Source organism: Larus michahellis, chromosome 8 (genome assembly GCF_964199755.1).
Source record: "Larus michahellis chromosome 8, bLarMic1.1, whole genome shotgun sequence".
Taxonomy (NCBI): domain Eukaryota; kingdom Metazoa; phylum Chordata; class Aves; order Charadriiformes; family Laridae; genus Larus; species Larus michahellis.
The window spans coordinates 16,858,904-16,886,894 of record NC_133903.1 but is presented as its reverse complement, the minus strand read 5'-3'; the positions used below and the strand labels follow the sequence as shown (position 1 = coordinate 16,886,894).

The 27,991-nt window shown below is 50.2% G+C and overlaps 1 protein-coding gene across 5 annotated transcripts; it reads left to right on the top strand.

Moving 5' to 3' along the window:
• The first annotated feature begins 11 nt into the window (after positions 1-11).
• On the top strand, positions 12-27,902 carry TRAP1 (TNF receptor associated protein 1). Of its 5 annotated transcripts, none has more exons than XM_074597498.1 (19): positions 12-152; positions 5,174-5,341; positions 6,769-6,851; positions 7,258-7,398; positions 14,577-14,648; positions 15,355-15,515; positions 16,724-16,833; positions 17,022-17,095; positions 19,482-19,637; positions 20,014-20,134; positions 20,262-20,331; positions 21,516-21,663; positions 22,192-22,377; positions 22,767-22,905; positions 23,363-23,448; positions 23,928-24,073; positions 24,463-24,535; positions 24,859-24,993; positions 25,784-27,902. In XM_074597498.1, exons 1-18 carry the CDS (start codon positions 68-70, stop codon positions 24,958-24,960), a joined length of 2,121 nt encoding a protein of 706 aa, XP_074453599.1. In that variant the 5' UTR covers positions 12-67; the 3' UTR covers positions 24,961-24,993; positions 25,784-27,902. The 5 variants fall into 5 exon arrangements, with proteins under 5 accessions (XP_074453599.1, XP_074453600.1, XP_074453598.1 ...); XM_074597499.1 differs by having other exon boundaries at positions 25,754-27,902; XM_074597497.1 differs by lacking the exon at positions 25,784-27,902 and adding an exon at positions 25,426-25,709.
• Positions 27,903-27,991: the final 89 nt, after the last annotated feature.

The following is a 27,991-nucleotide window of genomic DNA, read 5'->3' as shown; positions in this document are numbered from 1 at the left end:
CCGCCCCGTGACGCCATCGGCGTGCGCCGGCGGAACCAGCGGCGCGGGCTGAGCGGGCGCACGCGGCATGGCGGCGGCGGCGGCGCGGCGGGGGCGGTGCCTGGCGGCTCTGCTGCGCCCCGGGGCCGCGGGCGGGCGGGCGGTCCCCGCAGGTGAGCCGGGCAGACCCCGCCGCGCCGCCGCCCCGCCGCTACCGGGCGGCCGGGAGCCCGCCCAGGGGAGCCCGGGGGGTGGGCCCGGGGCGGGCGGGCTGAGGGGGCGGCCCTGGCCTGCGGCACCACCGGCGCCGCGCTGCCTCGCCTCCCCGCGGCCGCTCCTGGGTATCGCGGCCGCCGGGACCCCCCCGGCCGGTGTGTGCACAAGCAGCGCCACCTCCTCCCGGCGGGCTCGGCCCTCCGGGGGCTGCCGCGGGGCCGGCCCGCCCGCCCGGGGGGCTGCTGGCCACAGCTCCGGCTCCTCCGGGCAACCGCAGCGCTCAGGGCCTGCCCTCCTGTTGGGAGGCGCGTTCCTATAGGCTTCTGTAGGGTATATCGCGTGCTCAGGGTCATGTGCTGGCTCGTAAAGCGTGTACAGCGTGCTCGGGTCCGTTTCCTGGCTCAAAGAGAATCTAGAGTCCAGGTACCTCTCTTGGCTCATATAGAATGTCCAGGTACGACTCTTGGCTCGTATAGAGGCTATAGCATGTCCAGGTTCATCCGTTGGCTCATATAAAATACATAGTATGTCCAGGTTCATCTGTTGGCTCACATATAGTATGTCCAGGCTCATCAGTTGGCTCATATAGGGTATATAGAATGTCATCTACCGGATTGTCTAGAGTACATAGCATGTCCAGGTTCATCTCTTGGCTCAGATAGGGTATGTCACGTGGCCAGGTTCGTCTCCTGGCTCATACAGTAGATATAGCACATACAGGTTCATCTCTTTGCTCATATAGATTCTGTAGCGTGTCCAGGTCAGCTGGGGACTGGGAAGGCAGCAGGAGGCGGGGGCCTCTCCCTTCCCTGGCTGGTTCAGCTCCGGATCACCGGACAGACGAGCCCGAAGGGTTTGTGTCTCCTAGGGGGGAGATCAAGATTTCACCTGAGGGACCTGGCAAGGCTGGGCTGAGAAAGTCCACACTCTGAGGTCTCTGTTACAGGATGTTCTGTCTTACCGAGGCCACGGATCTGGAGAACGTGCACGCGAGCTGTCGTTAACGGAGGCGTGGTGAGACGCTTCCTGCGTGTCTTCTGTGAGCGGCCCGTGCTGTGTTCAGTGTTTCCTTATCTGCCGTCTGGCTCCTAATCGACAGATTTGTAGGTTGTCGGTGCGGTCTGTGGTTTCCCTGTGGGTTACGAAGAGAAAATGTGACAGAGGAAATCGTGTGACAAATAGGGTCGCTTTCAGGGCCAGATTGTTAGATTTATTATGCCATCGAGTGCCACTTCGATGTGTCCGGGCAGTTCAGTTCTTCCAGCACGGAAATCCCCGGTGGCTTGTTAGTATCCGTGTCTGAGAGATAAGCCGTCTGCCTCCGTTAGGTTAGATTTACTCCAGCAGAGCCTGAGTTTTATTCCTTAAGCTGTCATTCAGGTCCTTCAGGGGAAAAAAAAAAAAAGTGAGCAGAAGCTGTGTGGGGTAGAAGTGAAGAGGGAGGAGCCGGAGGTGGTGTCCTTGCACTTGGATGCAGGCGGAGATCCCTGGTCGCAGGGATAGTCGTCTCTTCCCTTCGGCCACACAAAGTTGGCAGCATTTTCTCTTGGCTCTCGTAATGCTGAAGGCTGAAGCTGGTGCAGAGTTTTTTGGGAGATGCGTTGGTGCGAGTGGGTCAGTCAGGGACTCTCCTCTCCCTAGATTCACACAGGATCTGGTGCCCAGCTGAAAAGCCCTTTTCTTCTAGCGAGATCTGAGCTGGAAGCTTCTTATTGCTCGTGCTCTTCTTTTCAAGAGCATCCTCAGGCTTGCAACTGCACAGCAATCAAGCTATTATGGTAATTTCTGCTGACCTAAATTCTCCTCTTTTGTTTTGAGCCACGCACTGCTTTGTGCTCGATTTCCCACCCTAAATTTCGAACTGACGTTGGGCTTGGCTCACTGCGGTCCTTTTCCCAGAAGAGGCTGGGTGTTTCCTGGGGGGGTTGGTTGGGTTCAGGCATCCCTGAGGCATCCCAGTGCCTGGATGGAAAGGAAACCCTGAGACCAAGGGTCCTTCTCTTTTCTGTGGCGTGTTCCCCGTGTGCAGGGCCGCTCTGTGGTCACACACACTGGATCACTTAGGATTCACGGAGAACTGGAAGCTGGAGAGTAATGTGGGTATCCACCGTCCTTTACGGTGCAGGCGGGGCAGTGATGCAAATAGGAAGGTATGCGGACTGTGATAAAGCTCAGCATTTGATGAACTCGATATCAAAAGACCTGATTTGCCCCAGCACATCACAGCGCTCAACTGAGGCCATTCCTTCTTTGTCTCTTGGTCTTAGGAATTTGTTTCTTGGAATCATTCTGAGTGTCACTTAACCTGTTAACTCAGCAGATACTTTCTCAAGAGCTTTTGTGTGCCAATAATTGTGGGTTTATATCCAGAATTGCCGAGAGCCTTTCCCCAGCTGGCCACGCAAGGGCTCTGCAAGAGGCAAGTGGTCTGAAGATACTGCAGCTTGCATTTAACGAGCCTTGTCTCTACCTGGCACAGGATGGGGCTGTTAATTAAGGATGATAAGACCAAACATTACACAAATCCAAAAATAACTTTCTGAATTGATGGCTGGTGATTTATTATTGTGCTTTAGAGATAGGGAGGCAAAAAATGTCGAATACATCAAAAATTATAAATAGCTGTAGTTTCTAGAGTCAGCTAGCGTTTATGGGCTGGGGAGCTGGCCTGTTTGTTGGCTCTGGGGCCTTGCTGCCTGGAGATCTGCTGATAGAAGTGGCCTTAAGGTTATCGTGGAGCTGCTGCTGATCTGCTTCTCTTATGGATCCTGGAGTCAGGGAGGGAGCAAAATTCCCTCCTTTATTTCTGCTGTTTGGGAAATGTGTGTGTGTGTATGTACAAGTGCAGATTTTTCAGAGTATCCTACACCACCTAGCATAAAATGAGCATAAAATATATAAAACCTGTGTAAATACAGAAATAAAATGGGTAAAGCCTGGGCTGACTCAGGCCTCTCTGAAGCTCGATGGGCTGCGCAGCCACATGGCGAGTTCTCTGCTGTTTTCCTTCTTGCTTTCTCAGATGAGCCCAACAAAGGCGGACAAATGAAAGATAAAGATTGTGTCCTGTGATAATGCGGCAGAACTGTTTGTGACGCAGAGAGCGAACAGTTATGTGTGTAGGAGGTGTTCAGATGCATTAAGAACTATTTGTGGGCTCTTCTCTTTAAGGGCAGAATGACTGGGGAGTAATTCAAGCTTCTGGCTGGAGAAGTGGATCTTGATTCAAAGCTTTCTGTGAGGAGGAGGAAGAACGAGGACCGACATCCTCCTCGATCAGCCCTTGGGGACGAGGTGCAGGAGCCAGAAGCACTGTTAAAGCTCAGGGGTTTGTGTTCATCTGATCTGGAGTGAGCAAGAGCCCAGCCTGATGGTCTGGAGCAGCAAGACCTGTTCTCCGTGGCCATACTGGCTGTAGTAGCTGCTCAGGGGGGCAGGAGGTCTGCAGAGCACTGGTGAAGGGAGCCTGAGTCCTCCCAAGTTGAGGTAGAGGATGACGGGGGATGTCGGTGGAAGGGTTGGGATGCTGAGTTCGCTCAAGGGCTGTGACAAGGTGGAGGAAGGTTCAGGAGGGAGCTGAGCTCTCCCAGCTTGTCAGCTGTCAGGGAGGGCTGTGGATGGCCAAAGAAGCTGTTTCCAGGGAGGTCAGAGGTGCGCTTTGGGACTTTCACCATACTGATGGTTCTCAGGTCTTCGGGTGTTTTTGTAGCCATTCATCTCAAGAAAGGACACCTTGAAAATGTGCCTCTTGCAGGCCTGGGGTGCAGGGTTTGCCTCCTTTCCTTGCTTGGTGAAGCAGACGGCAAGGACAGAGTGAGTTGTGATGAAAGCCCAGGCCTGTCACTGCTTCCAGCCACTTTTCCTGGCTCTCCAGATTCTCCCCACGCTGCCCAGGCCATCCTGGTTGCTCCTCTGCCTCCCCAAACAGCCTCGTCCCTTTATGTTCATTGTAGGGTTGGGGCTGAGTCGCTGCCTGCCCCCAGCGCAGCTGCACGTTCCGATCCGTACCCTCCGGGCTCGTACTTTGGCACAAACCACTCTCGCTGCAATTCAGAAATCACACTGAGTAACTGGCTTTGGACAGGGCTCCGTAGTGCCGTAAATAGTGGTTTTGTGGCCATGTTTGGCTTTGTTTCTTCCACCGGCACCGAGAAAACTGTTTGGTTCACCTGGGCACAAGGAAAGGAGGAGAACTGGGAATCCCAGTCCTTAATGGGGCTCCTGTTGTTTCCTGACTTGTCTCTCAATTTTGCCCTCTGATTGCTTTGTTGCTGCATGTATGCCTTGCACCCGAGCTGGCTTGTTGGAGGATGTAATCCCTGTGCTCTGTTAACTCTGCTTGGACACTGAAGGGCCAAATATCTATTGCCATAAAGTAACTGCTCAGCTGGCTGACAGGGGCCAACTGGGCTGGTGGTGTTCTTAGATATGGGAGTGAGCTTGTTGTAAAGGAGCTGGTTACTGTCGGCGGGATGAAAGTGCGCAGGAGGACATAGATTTTGGTGCCTAGGAGCCTGCCTGATGGTAAGTGTTAGTACAGCATCCAGAGAAGCTGTGTGTGCAGCAGAGGCATCTCTCGGAGGTGCAGGCTGCCTTGCTTGCACCAGGGTTTTACATTTTCCCTGGCAGTAATGTGGGAGTTGAAGTGTTCCCTGTTGTCTTCAGCTTGGCCAGGTAACAGCAATGAAAGCTGCAGCCTCCCTCTTCCTCACCAGTTAATTCGTTGTGAAAGCTGCGTGTCATCTTTTGGCTAGAATTTTAATTCAGAAGAGACAGTGTAAAGTAGCAACTTGGCCCTTCTTAAGCAGAGGAGGCAGTGCCAGAGGGAAATGGTGCGTGTTAGATTGTGAGGGAGCCTCAGTCTTGCTCGGACAGTGTAACTCCCCATGGGATTGCTTAAGTGGGACCTTTAAAGAGTGCTCCTGGTGCTGCTGGTACTTGTGATTTATACTGAAATATCTTCAATTGTGTCTTCTAGCAAAAGGAGCAGCATGTCTCCAAAGACAAGTACTCCGTCATTGGAGCTTCCGATACAACATTCCTGCCACCAGCATTTCTGCTCTCCGAACGTACAGCACGCAGACAGCGGAGAACAAGGAAGAGGAGCCACTGCACACCATCATCAGCAACACGGAGAACGTGAAAGGTGGGCAAGGACATAGGGGTCCTGTGGGAGCACTCTTGGGCTGCAGGCAGACCTGGAACAAGGTCTGGGGGCAGCTGTACCACGACTATGAGTGAGCCCTCTGCGGTAGTGTTTCTGCCTCTGGAGGAGGTGCAGGTATCGGTCGTTGCATCCTAGACAGGAAACTGCAGTTTGAATCTGCATTGCACCGTCACCTCCCCAGAACTGGAACGTGTAAATCAGGATGGCCTTTACTGAGAAATGAGGCCCCCAAGGCTGCGGGAAGAAGTTGCATCTGCGGATTTAGCCAGGCAATTCATGGTCATGCATCCTTGTAGAGACTCTGCAGGCATTAGAATTTGCCTAGAAAGAGACTTTTTGTCCCAGAAGTGAGCCGTGCCTGTTCAGGTCGTTGCTGTGGATCATAGAGGTCTAATGAGAATCCTCGTGTCAACCTTTTAGTTAGAATGAATTGCTTTGCACATCTCCAGGGAGAGGTGCTTTAAAGCGAAGTCACATGAGTTATTCAAGCACAGAAATAGCATCTTCGCTTGGTGCTCCCGTGGTTGTTCTGGTAGGTACTTTTGACTCTGCCAGGCTGCGAAGCCCCCAGTGAGGCTGATGCACTGCTCCTGCTGCTGTCCACACCCCAGCTTCACCCCGTCACTGGGGACGGTAGGTCCTCGCCAGCAAGGCATGGCAGAGGTGATGTGTGACCCATGGCTTCCCCTATGTTGCTTCAGCGTTTTCTAATGCCTGTATCAGGAGAAATGCCATTTTTAAAAGGCCAAGGATGGTCTTTCAGCTGAGGTGTGTTGTAGTGTTATTCTTCCTGAGGAAAATTCTCTTTCTGGGCACAGCTTCCTACCTGCGTAGGTGTCTGCACGTATGCACTCCCTTGCCTGCTCCACAGAGACATTTGAGAATCTTGTTTCTGCTTATGGCTTTGAGTATTGTTTGGGCGTGAGAAACACTACCTGGCTGTAGAAGCTCTTGGAGCAGGGCGTGCGCAGATGGTTCCATTGAAAATCAAGTCAAGGAAGAGTCTGGAAGGCAGGCTATAAACCATGGGAGGCACTTGGGAGAGCAGTTCGGGGTTGCAGGGAGCCACGCGTTAGGAGCAGGGGAACCACCTTTCACTTCTCACTGATTGCTCTGCAGCCCAGACATGGTGACCAATGTGCCATTGCTGCAGGCTTTGACTGCCTTGAGGTTTGCGTGCCCGGACTTGAGGTGCAGAGGCCAAGTGTCTGCTTGGCAAAGTGTGCTGCCTCATAGGGGTGTGTGAACACCACCTTTGTTGTCATTTTGATGGAGGCCACAGCTGCCTGTGACCCATTCTGCTTCAGGCTGTCACTCCCAGGAAGCTGAAGCACATGGTACGATGGCAATTTTGCCTTCCTTCCCTGGTGAAATGCCTTAAATGTGCGTTTGTGATTTTATTCTAGGTACAGCTTCTAAACATGAGTTTCAGGCTGAAACAAAGAAACTGCTGGACATTGTTGCCCGTTCCTTGTACTCAGAGAAGGAGGTAAAGCAACCCACTACTTGCTGGTACATTTTCTGTTAGCAAAGCCCTGTCTTTGTCAAGGGGTACAACCAAAACAGTTTTGCTGGGAGAACACCTACTCAGTTTCCCAGCAAGTCCCGTGCTCTTCACACGGCATGCTTTCTTGAATGACGTTTTCTTAAGACACCTTGAATGTATGTTTTCAAAACAGTTTGTAAACATGGCCAGGTGACTGAGAGCCTCAGAGCCTCTGCACTTTAATACTGAGTTCAGACAAACTCTTCTCGTGGCAAATAATGGGAAATGCTCTTCTTTTTCTAGCGAGCTGGGAATTAGTTTGTGAGTAGGCAATGAGCTCCCGGGTCTCTGGGAGTCCTGCGCAGTGGATGAGGCCAGGCTGCAGTGTCAGGTTGTGTCTCATCCCCAGGTATTTATCCGGGAGCTGATCTCCAATGGCAGCGATGCGCTGGAGAAACTGCGTCATCGGCTGATGGCAGAAGGGAAGGCCTTGCCTGAGATGGAGATCCACCTGCAGACTGACAGCGGAAAGGGAACCATCACGATCCAGGTACCTCCCTTTGGTAACAGGAGAGCATTACTCCCTGCTGCTCTCATCGCTGGTCTTTGTCCCATGAAGGATCAGTGGAAGCTGAGTGGCAGCACAGTCCCATGGATTCCCTAGCCTGACTGAGGAAGTGTCTTGTCTTCAGCTGAACTCTGGTTCATGAGGCTTTAACCTCAGGATTTGATGAGAAACCACTGATTTATCTGCTCTCCACTTGCCGCCACAGTAAAATTAGCTGCTTCTTCCTTCCCCATTAGGAGCTACCAGTAGCTTTTCTCCCAGTACCTTATCTGGTGCACTTCTCAGGTTGTGTGCCTTTCTTGCTAGTGGAAAAGTTGAGTCTGGTTTCATCCTGACCTTTGGGAAGGAATCCTGTCACCTCCTTAAGTCAGAGCTGTTACATGGTAGCTCGCAGACATTCCCTCTCACCTCAGTTGCTGAGAGATGCTGGGGTGGTGAGAAGAACCTTCCGTTGTGTCTCTGTATCCTCCTGCTCCAGGACAGGCCAAGTCCAGCTGATGCTGAGGCTCTGCCCTGACGTACAGGTGGGACTGTAGATTGCGGCAGTACCAGAGCACTTGTCTGTCCTCCTTTCTGCAGCCCTGGTTTGGATTGTTCCCTACTGGTGCGAAAATACTTAGCAGGAGGGGGGTGATCAGCGTAAGCACATGCTCACCTGTGGGACTCAGTGCAGTGAGGGACAGTGGAGCTGGTCCTTCTCTCTCTACTTTGATGCCCTTGTTAGTGGCTGTTGTCCAGGGTGGAAGGCTGAGGCTCAGTTTTGGTGTTTTCTTGACAGATTTCTTAATGCAAAGAAGGCAAACTGGTAACTTTCCTTGTGTACCTGTGGGCTGTTCTGAGGAGAGCAGAGAACGAGGCAGGCAGCAGTGTGTGAGTGAAGGCTGACCATAGCAGGTCCAGGGGAGATGTGGCACAGACAAAGCACACGATCTGATATTTTTCACGTGGGACAAAAGCACTCGCTATTGGAGGCTGCTCAGTTATTTTATACTTCTGTTTCTCTGCAGAACAAGCAGCTGCGGTTGCCATGGGGAAGTTAGTGATCGTCAGCGGGCAACACAATCATCAACCCAAAGATTCTCAAACCGTAATGCAGAGGCTTTGCTATTCCTATCGCACCTGACTACTGCATTTTCCTGACTGCTGTGTAACACCGACTCTTTAATGAGCTCTCGTTTAGCCCCGAGCAGGGTGTCATTCCTGCCTTGGTGTCGTCTTTCCCTTTTGAGTGGACAACGTAGCTTCTGCACCCATTGAGACATTCTTACAACTCATGCTCTGTAACTGTGGAAGCTGCCCCATTCTTTGGCACTTTGGTTAAGAGACCTGTTTGCCCACCTTGCAGATAGGGCGCGTTTGACGTCATACCCAATTAGATGCGTTAGGGATTTGTCTTTTTATAACCCCCTACCTGGCTGCCTGTGCGTCTCTAATGCGACTAAATGAGTCTTAACTAGGAGGCTTTTAACTGCAGCAATACTGCGCTCTGCGAAGGGAGAGAGAACAGCGCTACTCCAATCTCTTTTAATAGGTTTGCCTTCTCAGTAGTGCCTAAAGCTCCTTACTTCCAGTGAAGGGTTTATTTATAACCTCTTGAAGAAACATACTGCATATGATTACTTTGAACGAGCCTCATTCAGAACATTTGCCTGCCTTTCAAGAACACAAAAAAACCTGCAAGGATTGAAGCAGAGATGGAGCTTCACCTTAGTCGCTGTTTTGTTTTCTGTGCTCGCTAGGACCCACTAAAACAGGAAGGTCTCTCATGTGTGATCTGTAGCAATGATTACCCTGTTTTTTTTCTGGAAAGGTCCCGTTGTCTCACTCTGACCCCTCGGTCCTTTTGCGCAGATCTTCTGGCTGCTCTTAGCCCCTGGATCCGCTGGATCCCTCCCCTTCCAAGCCCTGTAGCATCTCATTGTGTCTCACCAGTTGAGAAAAGGCAGGTCTGTAGCATGTGATGGCGTCTGTTACAGGCATGTTCCTGCAGAGATTATCCAGCAAAGGACTACGTTCATCTCCGTTAAGTCACTGCAGTTCTGCTTACTTCTCTGCCAGGACTGAATTTCGGTCACGGGCATAACAACACTCAGAATCTTAATATGATGTCCTCATTCAGGGATATCCTACCTAAGCATTGCCAAGTGTTGTATCTGCTAAGAAGGAAATGTTCACTGTCTGTTCCACTGGATTACACCACCTCAGTTCCTTCACCAAGTCCCGTTGTTTTAGCAAATTCCACGGTTTCCTCCACCCCTTTGAAAACCGCCTCATTCTTTTTCTAGGACAGCTCCATCTGGTAGCAGCCACAGCCTGCAAGGTCAGATCTCTGAAGAAAATCCACTTGAAAATGTTAGGGGTGTGTTTTCAATGAGGACAGATCTGCAGAGCTCTGCAGTTCTGCATGCTGAGGCTTTGCAGATGTGTTTGTGGACCCTTTGAGGTGGGAACAGAGAACGCCTTACAGACCCCAAAGCCCTGTGACCGCAAAGCTGTCCTTCAACACCTGCCCCAGGTTCCCCACGCCAGCTGGTGACAGGCACTTGGCTGTGGTGCAGTCGGTGTTGCTGCCGGACCGCTGTGTCTGGTGGTAACCCTGCGTCTGTGGAAGCTCGGGGGCTGGAGCTGTTCTTCTGGCTGATACTTAATTTAGGGCTAGGACAGTGCTAGCCGTTTAGAGGAAATGGTTTGAAATGTTTACAGAGCTAATAGCTGCTGCCGCTGGCTGAGGGAGTGCGGCTGCTGTTTTAACAGGGGTAAGCAGCATAATTGCTGCCAGAGCTTGGGCTGCTCGGTTCTCTTCGCTGTGCTTTCTTCTCACTGTTGCAGTCATCCAAAATCAGTGCCTGTGAAGCCACAAAATAACAAGTTTGCTGTGTTTGGGAGGAGTTAAAATGACTGCAAACACCACTCCTCCCTGCAACAGCTCCCTGTGTCGCTCAGCAGATCTCTCCTGGCTTCCGAGTTACACAGTCTGCAATGAGGACTGGGCTGTCCGGAGGCTCTCGTAAGGAGCGGAGATGGTTGGGCTGTAGCAGTTCAGTGCAGGTGCACCCGCGTGTCCAACAAAGCTTGGTGCAGGTGGGTAGCTGGTCCCCCTCGGTGCTGGGTCCTGTCCTGGCAGCCGTGCAGTGCCAGCAGGCTGCAGCAGAGACGGGGTGACGTCCTTAGCTGCGTGCGGCACTGCAGCACCCGTCCGCCACCTGGGCTTGAGGAAGCAGGGGAGCAGGAGGTGGACAATAATGCAGGTAGAGATGGAGGGGGAAAGCTGGCTGCACTTGGACAACCCGCCGGTTGAATTCAGCTTACAGAAATGTGCTGTTGGTGGCAGGGGTGGGTTAGAGCTTCCAGTTGTTGCATCATCTTTAACAAATAAGTGAGGGAACCAGAAATACAAACACATTTCAAATAACCTGCAGCCTAGGGAAGGAAGTGCAGAATCTTTTCTTCCTCTTCATGCCAGAATAAGAGCATGACACATTTAGAAATGGGAAATTCAAAGTGGATAAAAGGAAGTACTTTTCTGAACAGTGGGCATTTAGACCTGGATGGGTAGAGGCTGAGCCTGTAGCAATGCTTGGCATCGTTGAAAATAACGTTACCACAGGGTGTTGGAAAGGAAAGGGAACCTCAGGCTCTCTGCTTTGGACAGCCTCCATACCCTGTACACATCAGTTTTATTGTGCCTTTTCTTCCATTCCTGGCTGCTGCAGATGCCGTGTTGGTTCTAAACCAGAACGCTGCTCCAGTGTGGCTGCTGTCCTGGTCTTGGGAATTTTAAGTCTCTTCAAGCAAAGTATTAAAATAACAGGGGGGACACTCGCTAATCCGACATTTTGGGATTTTAATACCTTATCAGTTGGTGGAAGCAGCATGTCCCTATTTTATAATGTAGTCAGTGTTCTTCTGATGCCCCGTTGAGATTTTGCACTGAAGTAAGTGTTTCAAGTGTTCGTTTTGCAGCAAAGCAAAACGAAAGGCACCGCTCAGATATGTCCCCCTAACTGCAAGCATTCTTTCAGATGCAGCCGTGGCAAAGGCAGCAGTTAATGGTTAGTTAATGGATTGTTTGGTGTAACGAGGCTCTGCAATACCTTAAATTGGACTCAGGTAATGAGCAGAGATGTTACATTACCTCAGTTCTTGTTTACCAGCTAAACTAAGCAATTTGTTGATGTAAACTAGATTTGTTGCTGTAATTACGTGCGGTTTGTTTCTGCTTTACCAAAAAGTATGATGTGAATACAAGAGCTGTGGACTGATTGGTTTGATGAGGCAGATAGCGGGACCAAAGGTGTTCATTTACCTCTCTGTCAAAGAAGACAGTGGTCCTCAGGACTGCAGAGCAAAACCAGATGATTTCACGGTGGGAGCCCTGAGGTACTGCGTGCCAGGCAGTGATCCAGCTGTCGTTACACAGAACGGTCTCTGCAAACGTCCAGCACCCACGCCACAAAGGTCAGAACAAAGTGCAGAGAAAGCACAAAGGTCCCGTGTGGTTCAACAGCAGGCTTTGTATCTGGGAGGTCTCCACACACAAAAAGGTGCTAAAAGCAATGTTCGGCTGCTTTGTCTTCTTACTTTAGAAGTGGGGTTCAGTAAGTGTGGGCGTAGAGCTCTTCACAGTCCCTCAGAAGGTGGGGTGAAGGTCTGTAGCCTGCTGTGTTGTCCTGCGGAGGGACAGGGCTGGAGAGGGGGTGGTTTGGGGGAGGCTGTTTACTCTGCACCCTAAGAAGACCCAGAAGGGCAATTCAACCAGGTGAGTAGGTTGTTGTTCTGCTGAGTAACAGAAGGGCTTCTGTAATTAACCTTCAGCTAATGAAGTGTCAGGGCACTGAACTCTGTTTCATGGTATACAGTGGTTGGTTTCTCCAAGCTGTGGAGTAGCACTTTGAACTCTGAACATACCCCTCACCTCTTGTAATTTGTGACGCCCTATGTACAGTTTTCTTTGTGCTTTTACAAATAACTCTGCTGTGGCTGTTTTCAGCCTGATAAAACTTTTCTTGCAGACTGAAGGGAGGGTCTGAAACTGTGTGCAGGGGAAGAAAAGTTATAATGTTGATGGTGGAGTAACGGCAGGCCTTGCATTTACACTGGCCGATGGCGGGTAGAAAGCGTTTGCAGAGGGTTGTGTGATGACACGGTGGCTCCTGGTGAAGATGCCTGGAGGCCAAGCAGCTGCTTGTGCAGCATGGAGAAGGGCAGTGGAAGTCCTGCAGCTCCTTCCTTGGATTTCATGGAGCTAGTGCTGCCGGCACTTGCATCGGTACAGCCCAAGGCAGGCTCTTCATGGGCAGGTTCCTTTGCTTCCCATCGCTGAAGGCGGCCTGCTCTGCAGAAGCCGAGCTCCCGTCTCTTTGCCGCCGCTTTATTCCCCGTTCCCCGGAGCAGCACCATCTGGTGAAGGGAGCTGAGAAGCGCAGAGCGAAAACCAGCCGCAGGAAACGTGAACGCTGCAAGAGCGGTTTGAATCTTGATGGCGTTTTCATCGTAATCCGCCCAGGTGTTTTCCTGCAGTAGGAAATGTCTGCTTTGCCAGGATCTTCGGCTGGCCACCAAAAAGGACGCTTTCCGGTTTCCCTGTTAGCGGCTCGGCACTGTTGGGGAAGCAGACCGTTTTGAGCCGTGCTCTCTTTGTTCATTGCGATTCACCCTCATCAAACTAGTCTCCAGGAATTGTCATTAAGCATTTTGCAATAAGTTTGGCAGCGAGTTCGGAATTCAATAGCCAAATAAATTCACGGGGTAAGGATATATTTTTTTTAACATGCTGGAATTTGGGAATGACATGCTGTGCTATAAATAGGAGTGGATCAGAGGAGTTAAGAGTTCTGTTTGGGGTCTGGCATGAACAAAACCTGAACCAGATGCTGAAAACTTTTTTTTCTGGCTTTTTCTTCCCTGGGGGAAGGGACCATGTCAGATTCCTGAGATTTTGCCATACCCTGTTTGTTTTTCCTGGCTTTTCATCTCCCACTGTTGAGATCTTACTGGGCATCATCATTCTCCTTAGCCAAGATGACTGACTGGCCTTACCGTATTTAATCAAGTGGAAAGTGTTGCTGTGCTGTGACTTATGGGGACGCAGGAAAATGTCTTACCCACATGGCACCTCACTCAGTAACCTCACAAGTCGACCACAGGTTGATCCTTCTGTGGAGTTAAACACCATATTAAAAAATAGGTATTGACGTTAACTTTGCTCATAAATCAGCCCAGTAAATGCCCCACGTGGGTGGTAGAGGTGTGCTGTGCCAGGATTCACTCTGGCATCTCAGCTCCGAGCCATCTAGCAGCAGCCAGTTCCGCTCTAGCTCGTTTTGCTGACTGTTCTGGATGGTGCTGCTGCAGGGTCTGCTGCCTGAGAGGCGCGCGCGCTAGCAGCAGGGATTTGTTTATCTGCATGCAGGAGTGCAAACCTGGATTAAACTGGGGAAGACAACAAGCCATGTACCTTCAAAGCCTGGACAGAGCACCGTGAGGTGTGGCTGTACTTCCATCTGGGCACTGCAATATCCATCTTGCGGGGACCTGGACGCTGACAGCTTCAAACACAAGCCTTGTGGAGCACAATGTGAGGGGGAGAGGAGGAAGGAAAAGACAGTAGATGGAGATCAGTGAATGTGGTGCTTGTAGACAAGGGTCTGCGTTACCTGAGAGTTAAGGGATTCACTGCTTTACCACTGATTCCTGGTGTGAGGGCATCGGTTCCCCATCTGCGAATTGGAAATAAGCGGCTTCTCAACTCCTGAACTTTTGGACCTGTTGAGGGATGGAAACTGTCCCTGTATGTGCACGGCAGCTGGCACAGTGAAGCTGTGACTGGGTTGAGATCTCTTTCCAGCACTGTCATCCTGTGCATTTTTAGGACAACAAGGCTATCTCTCGATTTTGCTTTCTCTCAATAATAAAAGGCTTGAGTGTGAACTTTCTGGTAGTTTGTAACCACAAGGCAGCTGTGGCCGCCCCTTGGAGCTGTGTGCAGTCCACTGTCCTGACCATGTGCAGGTGGAGGCGCAGCTGGAAGTCTGCCGTTGCATTTACTGCCCAGCTGGCTGCGAGAGAGCGGGAGCCAGAGGAAGAAGTTGCTCGGGTGCTGGTTGTTAAAGCAGTGCTTCATTACTGATGTTTCAGCTACAATTGCTGTTTCTTTTCAGGACACGGGTATTGGGATGACCCAGGAGGAGCTGGTTTCTAACCTCGGTACCATTGCTCGATCAGGCTCAAAGGTAACTCGGGATGAGGCACCCCTTCACCCCCCCTACAAAAGTCTTCTCCAATTACAGCCACTTGTGTTCTCCCGGTAATTTCTCATTCTGTTCTGTCCCTTGGCCCCCAGCCCAGCTGTGAAATTACACCCCTCTGGGAAGGTGAAACCTACCTGTGGAGTCTTCTAGCTCTTCATGGTCTCTGCTGTGTGCCGTGGGATGCCTGTGCAGCACTAATGGGCCCTGTGTGTAAATGCTGCTGCATCTGGCTGCCCCCGCTCCCAAACGCAGACGCCTTCCTCCCCAGGCCATTGTTATGGAGGGGCACACGCTCACCCGGCATTCACCCTGTGTGCGGGAGGGCAGCAGCTCTGTCCTCATGCTGGCAAGTTGTTATATATACGTACCTGATTTCTTTTTTCATCTCTGGGATCACCATTTTAAGGTTTCATGCTCCTGATCAACTGAGCCCTCACTTGTTTTCCTTTACTGCTAGTGGTGGTGAGTGTTGTCCTAAGCAACGCTCCCCTTTTCCAGAGGTGCAGTCCCTGTGGGAGAAACACTTTTCCTTGGGCACCAATCTCACAGCAGAAGTGGGAGATGAGGGTGCTGGACCTGGCATAGGGCTGGATCAGTGCATGAGGAGCCCAGCTGGAGGATGGATTGCAGCTTCCCAGTGGTACCTGAAGTCACCATGTGCCATTTGATGTCTCCTCTGTTCCTCCAGGCTTTTCTAGATGCTCTGCAGAGCCAAGCTGAAGCCAGTAGTAAAATCATCGGCCAGTTTGGAGTGGGTTTCTACTCAGCCTTCATGGTGGCTGATAAAGTGGAGGTGTTCTCCCAGTCTGCAGAGCCGGGGAGCCCAGGCTATCACTGGTCTTCAGATGGGTAAGGCTGCAGAATGGGATGGAAACCTGGTCGGGCTGTGTCCAGACCAGGCATGAACTGAAAGCTGTGCAAAGCGAGACGGGGCTTGCGTGGTCCTTTTGTGACCAGGCTTAGTGGTTTAGATCCTGCTCAGATTATACATGGCAGCAAAGTGTGGCCTAATGTGCCAGGGTGAAAACCACAGGGACAAACTTGCTTTGTGAGAGCAGGCGTGTTGTGGACAAAGAGAGTACCTGCCTCTCCTGTTCCTTCCCCGCTGGCAGGCAATCATCCTAGCAGTGCCCCAGTCTGGAGAGGCAAATTTAATGTTTTTGGTCTAGCCATTCCCTGGGTTTTTGCTCAAGGGCACCCATAGTAGGCAGGGCTCGTGCAGCGCTGTGGTTCTTTAGGTACTTGTCTTCTGTGGGTCAGGTCTGTGTGCTTTTAGCTTGAAGTTGCAAACATCTGTGATGGCAAAGCTGTGGACTGCTGGACCATGTTGAAATTGGAGCTCCTAGGGGTAAAAAACTCTGCATCCCCTTAAAATCTCCGAGGAATAAAGCATTTACTAACTTATTTAAGTTCTTGAAAAAAAAAACCCATCTCGTAACTGAGACGTCAGACTGTCTTCGGCTGCGGGCAGGCTGCTGTATGCTGCGATCTGTACTGCCATACACATTGAATGCTTGTCCGTCATCGCTGCTGCTGTCTGTCCCCTGGGTCAGTGCTCTCACCAGTGGCTGATCCCCACTTAGCTGTTCACGTAGCAGTAGGGTAGGAAAGGTCATCCAGAATGGGCTGTCTTCAGCACAGCAGCTTTTCATCGTAACCATTACTGCATACTCCAGTGGAGATACGAACAAGGGCCCAGAAAGAAGTCAGAGTTGTCAAGGGAGATGGCAGGAGCTGGGTGTTGCAGTCACTGCAGGAAATGTAGGAGAGGAATTGAAGGCTGGGCCCACACAACTTGAAGTTTGAAGGTTGTTTCTGTTGAGGCTGCCGCTGTCTTTGCAGAGCAGTGTGTCCTTGTCCTGGAGTCTCCGTAGGGAAGACAGCCACAAGTTTTGGGGGGGCTTCTCAGAATCACAGGGAGCATTCAGGCATTTCCGACTTTTTGCCTTTTCCTCTTGGCGCTGAAGTGTTGTATATTAGTTTAATAAAGCATTTTTGTGTCCCGTCATGGATGTATCTGAGGCACAAGCTGACACAGGGTCTTTTTCTAATCCTAGTTCAGGAATGTTTGAGATTGCAGAAGCGTCTGGTGTCAGAACTGGGACTAAGATTATTATACATCTCAAAGAAGACTGCAAGGAGTTTGCAAATGAAGACCGAGTCAAGGGTGAGTGGAGGAGAGAAATGCTGTTACCTGCTGAGGGGCCGTGGGAAGTCTGCCGCTGCCCCTCAGGTGGGAGGTGAATTTACAGCGGTTTTCCTCTCCTGCAACACCTTTCATCTGCTGTTTCTGAGGAAATTCTTACTGTGTTGTTCTCGCAATCCTGACTCTTCTGTGTCTTCTTTCCATTCCAGAGGTGGTGACAAAATACAGCAACTTCATCAGCTTCCCACTGTACCTCAATGGGAGAAGAATTAACACATTACAGGTGAGCGGGAGGGCCACAGGCAGGTCGCTTGTGGAGGTGAACCATTGTAATCCTCCACTGGAGACAGGAAACAGCACAAAGCTGCTGCTGTCCCTGGAAATCGGGAAGGGATTGTCCAGGATATCACAGACCCTGTAGCTATCAGTTAATTAGAACAAAAGGGGATGATCTAGCAGAAATTCCTGCCTGGAGCTGCTTGTTTGCATTTGTTGGAGATCATTCTTGCAGATTAGCAAAGCAATTTTTATTTATAGTTATCTTCTGGATATTATTATTTCAATGCTTTATAATACTTATTCTAATAGTTTAAGCCAGGTGACATGACAGGGATTGCTCTTATCACTGGTGTGCTGACACCTCTTGCTGCAGTTCTCTCTGTCCTACAGCATGGGGTAGGCAGTGCCAGCGAGTGGTTGGTTTGCTTAGTGGCTCAGCTCACAGCCTGATTTTCTTCACAGCTCCTCGCTGAGCACTGCTTCATGCTGGCATTTTCTGACCACTTAAAATTATATTGCAGCCAGATCCATTTTAGTCAGAAGTTCTTGGCCCAATTGCAGGAATCACCCAGGTGAAATTGTTTTAAACCAAAACCCCATGAATCATTTTCCTCCAGCATTTCTTTTTCTGGTTGTTTAAGGCTTCCTCACCTAAGAGAGCTGGTAGAGAGAGCGTATGGGGTTTTTTTCATTTCCTGGAAAGTGGCACTGAATTCACAGACTTCCAAGATTGTACTTTAATATTTTATCATGTTAATTTACCTAAGGTTCTGTAATTGGTGTGATTAGTCACTGATATTTATTTGGATTCCTGCACAATAGTGTTTCTGTTCCACAGGGTTTCTAGCTGTTTCCCTTAAATTACAGAGCCAGAAATAGATTTAGACAGCTGTTTGCTCTTTCTACCTGACAATCAATAGAACAGACTCCCTAGAGAAGAGTAGTACTAGAGCGAGGGGTGAAATGCCCTTAATAGAGTCATGTACTTTTATCTTCTTATCAGAAAGTGTGTTTTCCCTTGGGATACAGGAACAGCTTTATTCTCATTATGCTCCCATTTCAGGCCTTTTCTTTATCCAGGATCTTGTTTTTGCGTTTTTCCACACATCAACATCAGTTCACTGTAAACAGAGCCATAGGTAGATCCCTGGTGTGGATTTTCCTAGATAAGATCTTGAATGCTTGCCATGCAGCTGACAACAGGGGTGTCAGAGGCTTTTCCAGTCTAACCATGATAACTGCAGCTACAAGTAAGCCTCTGGGAAAGCAGCACTTCACCTAACGACAGCTGCTGTAACGCACGTCAGTAGCCAGTTGAGTCCATAATCCTACCTGCGATCCTGCAAACCCTGCAGGACACTTGCGTGGGCTGGGAATGTTATGAAGCTGCTTGTGGAACAAGGCTCTGAGGCAGAAGAAGCTTTAAGGAGTATGGCAGGGCTGCCAGAGCCCTGAATCCCTTGGCATGGTAGGTGGAGGGTGGGCTTGGATGTTTGTATTGCCCCCGGTGATCGCTCCTGTCACTCATTAGGGGTCAAGTAGAAAAGAGTGGCAGTGAGTGTAGTGGGCTTCACCCAGCTGAAACATGAGATTCTTGGTTGAGTCCCCATGCTTGTTAAATGGGCAGAACCTCCCCCGTCTTTGCTAGATGCTGAGGTCCTGAAAACTTAAATGTGGTGTGAGCAGGGGCTGAATGCTCCAGAAAGCGCTGGGGGGTTTAGAGCAGCAGCAGGCGGAAAGCGTGGCCACAGGGAAGGACCTGGTGTGGAGCTCATGACCTTAACTCGCGTGTTGCTGCGTGAAACAGCACTGCTGAAGCACTTTCTGACCCTGCAGCAGGGGGGGATGAGTGGTTCACAAAATATCTCCCAAACTGCTCCAGAACAAATCAGCAGAAAGCAGGCAATCCGGGAGTTGCTTCACAAGCACTCGACTGACGTTGGGGTGGGATAGTGACCTTCATCAGGGAGGCAGGCTGGTTACAACAGACCCACTTAAACTTTCACTTTTCTTTTTCTCACTGGTCAGGCGCTGACCACTACTGCCAGTCGTCCAGAATGCTCTTAGCCAGTAGCAGGTGTGAGGCAATGGATGTTAGCCAAATCCTTTTTGTTTTGGGCTAAACAGAGCTGCCTTATATATGTTGCAGGGCAAAAGCACCTCTGTGGGAGGTGACCTGGGATCAGCTGAAGGGCAGTAATTTGTTACTCTGTGATAATGTGCCTGAACCATAATACATGCCACTGCCCTCAGGCTGCACAGAGGAGTTTGAAAGCTCATGTTTCCTTGCTCCAGTGCCCTGGAGGGAAAGTATAACTGAAAGAAGAGGCCTGCGGTGACGCCGCAGGTCTTGAGAGCTGATGGGAACTCAACTCCCTGCTTGTCCGCAGGCACTCTGGATGCTGGACCCCAAGGACATCGGCGAGTGGCAGCATGAGGAGTTCTACCGCTTCATAGCGCAGGCTTACGACAAGCCCCGCTACATCCTGCACTACAAGACCGATGCTCCCCTCAACATCCGCAGCATCTTCTACGTGCCTGAGCAAGTACGTGCCCTTCTGTCCAGGGACCAGTGGGACATCTGCCCAGCTGCTCTGAAGAGGAGAGAGTAGGAGAGCTCCTTAGGGAAAGGAGGCAGCCAAGGCTGCAGAATGGCAAAGAGGAATATCCAGTGTGACATCTCTGCAGTGGGCTGGGTGCCACAGGATAATGGTGGGGGTATGGAGCCATGACAGGAGCAGGGAGATGGCTCAGGTAGGTCCCTAGGGAAGACAGCCAAGACTCCAGCTCTCGTTGGGTTCCACAGTGAAGACCGCAGTGTGACCTCATCAGCTGGTGCGGCTGCAGAGATACTGCAGCGTAGTGTGCAGCAGGGCACCCTGCACAGTGCTGGTGTTACCCTTCTGTCTCTTGTTCCTGCAGAAACCATCCATGTTCGATATCAGCAGGGAACTGGGCTCCAGTGTTGCCCTCTACAGCCGCAAAATTCTCATCCAAACCAAAGCTGCGGACATCCTGCCTAAATGGCTGCGTTTTCTTAGAGGTGTGTGCTGGGACCGGGAATAGAGGGCTGCGGACTACGGCTTCCCCAGGGGGTGAGGCGAGGGGCTGCCTTCCCGATCCTGGCACTCGTGTTTGCCTCACTGTTTAAGAGTTGCTCTGTGTTCCAGGTGTTGTGGACAGTGAGGATATACCCCTGAACCTCAGCAGGGAGCTGCTGCAGGAGAGTGCCCTTATCAGGTAAGCAAGAGGTAGATCCTGTGGAATGCTGAGGCTCTTGCGTCTTGCTGGTTGAGGAGGGGACATTATGGGATAGTTAGAAGGGCTTGGAGGGACATGGTTCGTAAGCTGCAGCATTTCCATCCTTGAGAATTACAAATTAAGTTCTCAGCCATGCTACTCACATCTTGAGATGTGGGAGCAGTGTCCTGTGTCAAACAACCTGCTGTCGCCTGCCATGTGTCCCTTATGCCCTAGGCTGCTTTTCGGTATCTCTGGTCTACAGCAGTAACAGTGGATTTGCTATTTGAAGTGCCTGGTTTGCACAACCAAGTGGTTTGGAAAACAAAACCAAACATTAAGTCAGCTGTCAGTACTAGGGAGCTGGGCCAAACTTAGGTGTTACCGTTATTTATGTGTAGATCATCAAACCGCACCTTGTCCCTGTTGTCTCCACAGTTCCTTCAAAGCTCTGCTGTGCTCACACACACATTTGTCAAAACCTGAGTGCCAGCCAGCAGGGTTTCCGTTGGGTGCTAAGGCCTGGTGAAGCTGGCTGCCAGGAGACCAGTGTCCTCTGAGAACCCCTTAGACCTGGCTTTGGTTTTTCCTTATGGTTTTTCCTTACTTTTTGTCCTCCAAGTCCCCTCTCAAACACCTGCCATTGTTGGAACTGGAGGGAAGGCTGAGAGTAGGCTCTTACTCCTTAGCATTGGCGCTGTTATCTTGTTAGGTTTGATGGCTAACTTTGTATTCTACAGCTGGTAAAATGCCTCACTGTAGTCACCAAATTAACCTTGTCACTCACAGTGGATTTTCAGGCCTTCAGAAAGGGTTTCTACAGTTGTAACCCTTTTATAGCTGCTTCCTTCCTGTGTTTAAGGGTAGCTGCGGGAGTGAGACAGATGCCCTGTGCACAGCTGGTTAGGTACTGCAGCGTCACTGAGTCACTGGAGTTACTGAAGATTTGAGCTTCAGCAGTACGTTTGTATCGCAGCCCTAGCTGTCTCTCCAGCTCAAGAGCTGCTCTGGACTGAGATACAAAGAACAGAGACATGGAAAGGAGACAGTGGAGCTAGAGCTGCTTCTTCATTGTCATGTTTACAAATGCATCACTAAAACACTGCACAGGGAGAGGGATGTTCACCTAAAATCTCTTGTCTTGGTCTAGCAGCTATCTTTAAAAAGGCTTGTTCCTGCTGCAGGAAGCTCCGAGATGTTTTGCAGAAGAGGTTGATCAAGTTCTTCATTGACCAGAGCAAGAAGGACCCTGAGAAATATGCCAAATTCTTTGAGGACTATGGGGTATTCATGAGAGAGGGGATTGTCACGATTGCAGAGCAAGATGTCAAGGTACCAAAAGTCCTGAAGCACTGCAGCTGATGGGAAAGAGTGTTTGCCGCTATGGTGGCCTGGGACGAGGGGGGCTGCTGCTTCTCTGTGAATCTTAGATGCCCATAACTTGTGTTCCTGGCTCTAACAAGACCTACTTGTGTTCACTAGTGCCCTAACTCTCACTCTTTCTGACTGGGTGCTGCTTCCCCCTTAATTTTAGGCACTGTGGAGTCTCTGTACCCACACCGTGTTGTCAGCCCTCTCTGATGCAATATAAACTACAACAGGCGATAAAGTAGGGCATTCCCCTACCGTTGTCCTCTGCCTGGATTCCCATTTCCAGGAGAGCATGACCTACATCCTGACTAGGCCACTTTTCTGCCTCCTTTATATCTGGAGCGGGAAAAGAAGGACTCAGAATCCCCTGAGACTTTTTGCAGGGCTGCAAACAGTCCTGTGTGCTACAAAGGGAGGTTTTGGGGCTGGGAGTGGTCAGGTAGAGCTATAGTTGCCTGCCACCAGCTCACAGGAGCATATTTCTTCCAGGAGGACATAGCAAAGTTGCTACGTTATGAATCGTCTGCCCTGCCCGCAGGCCAGCTGACCAGCCTGACCGACTACGCCTCCCGCATGAAGGCAGGGAGCAGAAACATCTACTACCTGTGTGCCCCAAACCGGCATCTGGCCGAGCACTCCCCGTACTTTGAGGCCATGAAGAAGAAGGACATGGAGGTGGGTGAGCAGTGTGCCATGGCCAGAGGAACACCCTGTTTAATACCTTTTGCTGAACCCCAGAGCAGGAGCCTAGGAGCTGCAGTGCAGGGCTGGTAATGGTGTTACAGGTGTCCTCTGCAGGCAGGTGGCCCTTTCAGGACTGGAGTCAGAGCTGGTTCTCATTTTCCATGGGGCAGCAGGACTTGTTCAGCTGCAGACCTGCCACCCATGATAACAAAGACCTCCAAGGGTTTGCTTTCATTGGAGGCCCTAAGCGATAGTCACGATGGGGCTGAACCTGCTAGTTTCCCTTGTGATGTTCTTGCTCTTTGGTGCAGAGTTGCCTTGTGAAGGAGGAAGTGCTGTTACATCCCAGACAATGTGGTGTTGTCCCTTTTTTGGCACAGGTCCTGTTCTGCTATGAGCAATTTGATGAGCTGACGCTCTTGCACCTTCGGGAGTTTGACAAGAAGAAGCTGATCTCTGTGGAGACAGATATTGTTGTTGATCACTATAAGGAAGAGAAGTTTGAGGAGAGCCAGCCAGGTATCGTGAGGTTCCCCTGGCCCTTCCTGCTGCATGCAGTCCAGCTGTCCTGCACCAGCCAGCGAGGGTACACCTCCTCCAGGAGGGTACTGAGGCAACTTGCAGTTCTTACAGATCCCTTTCATCCCATGTGATCAAAGTTTAAGCGATTTGCTAATTTAAACAGATGGAATGTCCTATGTGGAGTTTCCATGGTTTGAGTTTTAACAACACGCATACATCTGGTGCCCTGACAGAGCATCCAGGCTCTAGCAGGACGTGTGCCTGCCCGCTCTGGGTATGGCACGGTCTGGGATGAGGGCACATACATAGGTGTGTGCTGAGCGGTGCTGCTCTCCCATTTCCACAAGAGAACAGATAAATGGAAGTATAAAATGGACTGAGCTCAGGACTAAAGCTCACTGTCCATTGGCACACTATAGATGCAGGCTCAGATGTGCCCTCTTTCCCCTGACAGCTGCAGAACGTCTGACAGAGAAAGAAGCTGAGGATCTGATGGCCTGGATGAGAAATGCCTTAGGCTCTCGAGTCACTGGTGTTAAGGTAGGTGTTCTGCGTCTGGGTAACTGCGTACAGGAGACCCATGGAGATAATAATCTAGGGGAAAAAGATGGTGACTGACTGGGGATCTGCTGCCACAGATTTTCCTTTGGACCCTGAGAGAAAGCATTCTTCTCTGTGCCTCCTTTCTGTAAATGGTATGAATGCTGGCATTTGTCATTTGGACGGTCAGCATGGCAGCAGAAGAACCACATCTTAATGTGTAATGAGCGAAGCCCGTTTTACTAGTTCGTGCTCAGGTTACCAGAGGCACAGGCTGGTGACTGTCTTTCCTGTGGACCAGTGGGGCCACTCGGACCCCCAGCTTTCCTGCTGGTTTAGGCAGCTCCTGTGGGGTTGGGATGAATCATGTTGGGGCTTGGTGTGGTTCTGTGCTGAGAAGACCTCAAGTCCTTGAACCTCCCCTACCTCTAATCCACATGCATTTTCCATCTGGGCACTGATGGCTGTTTTTGCCACAGGTGACTACGCGGCTGGACACACACCCCGCCATGATCACTGTGCTCGAGATGGGGGCTGCCCGCCACTTTCTTCGCATGCAGCAGCTGGCCAAGACCCAAGAGGAGCGTGCCCAGCTCCTGCAGCCCACCCTGGAGATCAACACAGGGTAAGGGGGAGCAATACTAGTGCTAAGCCTGGGGCACTGCAGTCTTGCTGGGGTGGAAGCAGAGAAGAGGCAACGTGAGGCTCCCAATTAGCAGAGCCCTCCCCATTAAGTGCAGTGTGTGCCACAGTACCTTGGTCTGTGAGGCTGCATGGCACAGTTGACACGAGCCATCCACAGAGCGTCCAGCCTTCTGAGGACCATGAGGGTTAATAGGGATGGGAGAGAAGAGAGAAGCCCCCAGAACACGAGAAAGGAAGTTGGAGCTATTTTGGCCTTTAGGTGTAGAACATTTTCTGTCCCCCCTTGACATAGCTGCTCATTCTGGAAAGAATTTTCTCATGGTGTCCAAAAATACCAAGTCTCAGTGTTGATGTCTCTCACTCTTACAGGCATGCTCTGATTAAGAAGCTTAACGAGCTGAAGGACAGTCAGCCTGATCTGGCCCAGCTGTTGCTTGATCAGGTAAGAGCCAGGCCTTCTCCAAAAGCGGCACCATCCTCCCCAGCGCCAGCTTGCAGGCCATGTGTGGCAGGGAATGGGGCGAAGCCCTTGTAGCAGGCAGGAACCACATCCTTCTGTGGTTTTTCTTTGGGTATTTCTGGTACTTGTGGTCCATGTGTTTTCCTACCAGATTGTTGTCCCAAAGCAGGGTCTTATTTACCTGGTGTGCAGATAGCAATGTGGCCTAGAAGACAAGCTTGTCCTGGAGAGTGACATTCACTTCCTCCCCAGCTCTCATCCAGCTCACTCTTGCTGCTTATTTAACGCTTTCTTCTCTTTTTCAGATATATGAGAATGCCATGATAGCAGCAGGTCTGAATGAGGATCCCAGACCAATGGTGAGCCGGCTGAATGAGCTCCTCACCAGAATCCTGGAGAAGAACTGAGCCCCAGAAGACTGAAGGATGAACTCTATGCTGGTATTTCTTTCCTCAAGTGCAGTCGCTCTGTCAGCTATCACAGTATCTGCTTGCAGGCACCATGCAGCGAGGGGTTCACATGGCAGCGGGCCAGGGAGAATGCAGGGGACTTCCAACCCTCGCTGCACAGGGAGGAGCCAGTTGTAATTATTAGATCATATGTCATCAGCCTGTTCAAAGTGCGATGTTCTTAGGGGGAACAAATCCAGAGCTTGCTGCTAAAACAATATGCCCAAATTTCTGACACAAACCCGAAGAGCCTCATTTCATACTGTTTCTAGAAATGGTGTTTCCCAAAACAGATGCTGGCAGCAAGATTCCCAGTTAGGTCTATGAATACACCCCTCCATCCACTGAATCCCTGTGCACCACTGTGCTCTGGAACAAACACTGTCAGAATTAATTTGTTAAGAAACTTCCACCTCTGACCAGGCAGGAGGAGTTTGCCAGCATGGAGGTTGCTGCCACGAGCAGACACAGATACTGTTGGTGGAACAGGTCAGTACAATCCCATGACAGAAGAGATCACCGAGCTGCTGGATAATTGAGTTCATCCTGGTCTTGCTGTGAAGAAAGGGAAGTAACTGGGAAACAGCTTTCCAGCGTGTGGCTTTCTGGAGAGTCTCCAGGGTTTTTGCCTCTTCTGTGGGATAAACTGCATGTCTAGCTGATCTGTATTTATGATAAATAAACTCCTTCTTTTCCAGACCCCTTCACTCTTCTCTCTTCTCCTTTCTTTGTTGGTCTTTGTGTCTTCCAGCTGGTGATTTGTTGGTACTTCTCTCTTCAGATGCTGGTTGGTTCTTCAGGGCCCATATGCAGCAAGGAGCAGTAGCAGCAGGATCAGGAAGGTGCTTAGACCTGGATCTCACATGCTTTATCTGATGCTTTGTCTAAGCTTCGTCGTGGCATGCAACAGCAGCCTCTCTGGGTCCTCACCTCTCAGACTCAGCTTTCCCTTTTATTTTGCAAAGACCTGCAGAGCGTGCTGGTGTGGGAAGATTTTATGCGTGGCTGACAGAACAGATCCTAGCGGAAAAGGGGTATGCGTGGCATCATGTTGATGAACACAGACTGAAACGCTGATGGGAATACAGGCGAGTTGCTTGAAAGGTAGTCTGTAGATACTTGGCCTCCGAAAGGGCCTCCACATGGAATGCAACAGATGCTCTTCAGTAAATGAGCAGTGTAAAGGATGAGTTGTTTCAAGCATGATGGTAAAAGGGAGACATGGGAAGTTAGTTAGAACCTGGTTTTTCACTTTCTGTACAACCTCAAGACATGCTGTGCCAGCAGAGAAGGCCTGTATGGATCTTGCATTAGAACTTCAGTGCTGTTTGTAGTGGTGAAGCTGCTGTTGTGCTCTTCCAGCTCCCATCCTCTCCACTCAGATACTAAATTACTCATCCTCAGAACTGTTGTCACTAACTCATTTCCATCTGGCTTGTGCTCTTCCTGCAGTGAGAGTAGCACCCCCTGATTTTTCTAGCATATTGAAGTGAACCAAGAGTTCCAAGAGTGTGCAACGTGTGGGAATGGTGCTGTGAAGTGCCCAGCGTGGGCTGGTTGTGTCCGGCATTTGCTCTACCAAATTTCCCCATGGGTTGGAATTGGGGATCTGAAACCTGGAATAATCTCATGGAGTTTATTTGTTTTCCTGGGTGTAAGCAATGCTTTGTGCAGAAAATTGATCTGTCAGGTTTGATTTTTACTGGTTCTTTTACTGGACCTTATTAACTGCTGCCTGTCTCTTTTTCTTGTTGTTTTGGGGGGATTTTTTTGTTCAGAAGTAGCTTTGAGCATGGGTTGGGTTCTTTTTTTCTACAAGTTAAACTTTGTGTGCTGACAAACTGTCGGTGATAAACAGTGTGGCCTTCTCTCCTGCTCTGCCCAGGCTCATCAGCTGTGGAGTCAAACCTATATCCTCCAGGGCAGAAGATGGAAAATATTTATAGGCAGCGAAATCCAATTTGAAAGGACATTCCTGAGACCTCGTGCTTTTAAACTTGGACAGAATCCCTCTCACGTCTGGCTCGGGACCTTGAAACTGGACCGGCCCATAAAGTAGTTCACTGGGCCAGATTGAGAACAGAGTTTTCTCTCGTCCAGACTTCCTGCTGAGACTATCGAGAGTGTCTTGGGTAGGCTCCAGGTCTGTGATTTATGGACAAACCACAGGCCAGGAATCTGCAATCTAAGCTCCTTGAGCAGCAACTGTTTAAAACATTATGGCAAGAAATGGCCACTGTTTCCAAAAGAAGAAAACTTGGGAGCTATTAATAATGTTTAGCACTTCTGTAGTGCCTCACAATTGTTAATCAATCCTCCCACTCTGCTTGTGAAGTAAGTCAGAATTATTCTTACTGTACAAATAAGGCCTGCATGGAGCTTAAATAAATTTCCCTAAGAAGCACAGTGAATCTGGGTTAGGGACACAGCCCAGGACTCAAGAATCCCAGTACAAAGTAAAACAAGTCGCCTCCAAGATCCAGAGGCATAAAGACAAATACCTGCTGGGTTTGGATGAGGCAATCGACACCAATGTAACAGCAACTTCAAAAGCGTCTCTGCCCAATACCCTGTTCATTGGGAAATTCTTCCCAGGGCAGTTCTGGGTCTGCTCAAACCTTATCCAGTGACATCATGTGCTTTCCCAGTAACCCCCAGGTTCAAAAATTCCTGGGATTTCAGAGGAGACCTGAAAGCTTGGCCGCTTACTGGAATTACCCTGTGCAAAGTCCTTTCCAGCTAGTTGTCTCTGCTATTGCTTGGGAAAAAGAAGACGGCATGCTAAAATCTATCTTGCTGTCTTTCTCGACCCAGAACAGCTCACCTCCTAACAACACTTCTGGAGTGGGTTGAATATGGGTTTTCCTTTTCTTTCATCAGCAGGAAGCTTTTCTTCCAGGAAAAAAAAAAAAAAAGTAATTTGTTCTCCCTCTGCAATTAGAATCATCTTTTGTTTCTGCTTGACCTCCCCCTTTACACTTAACTTCCG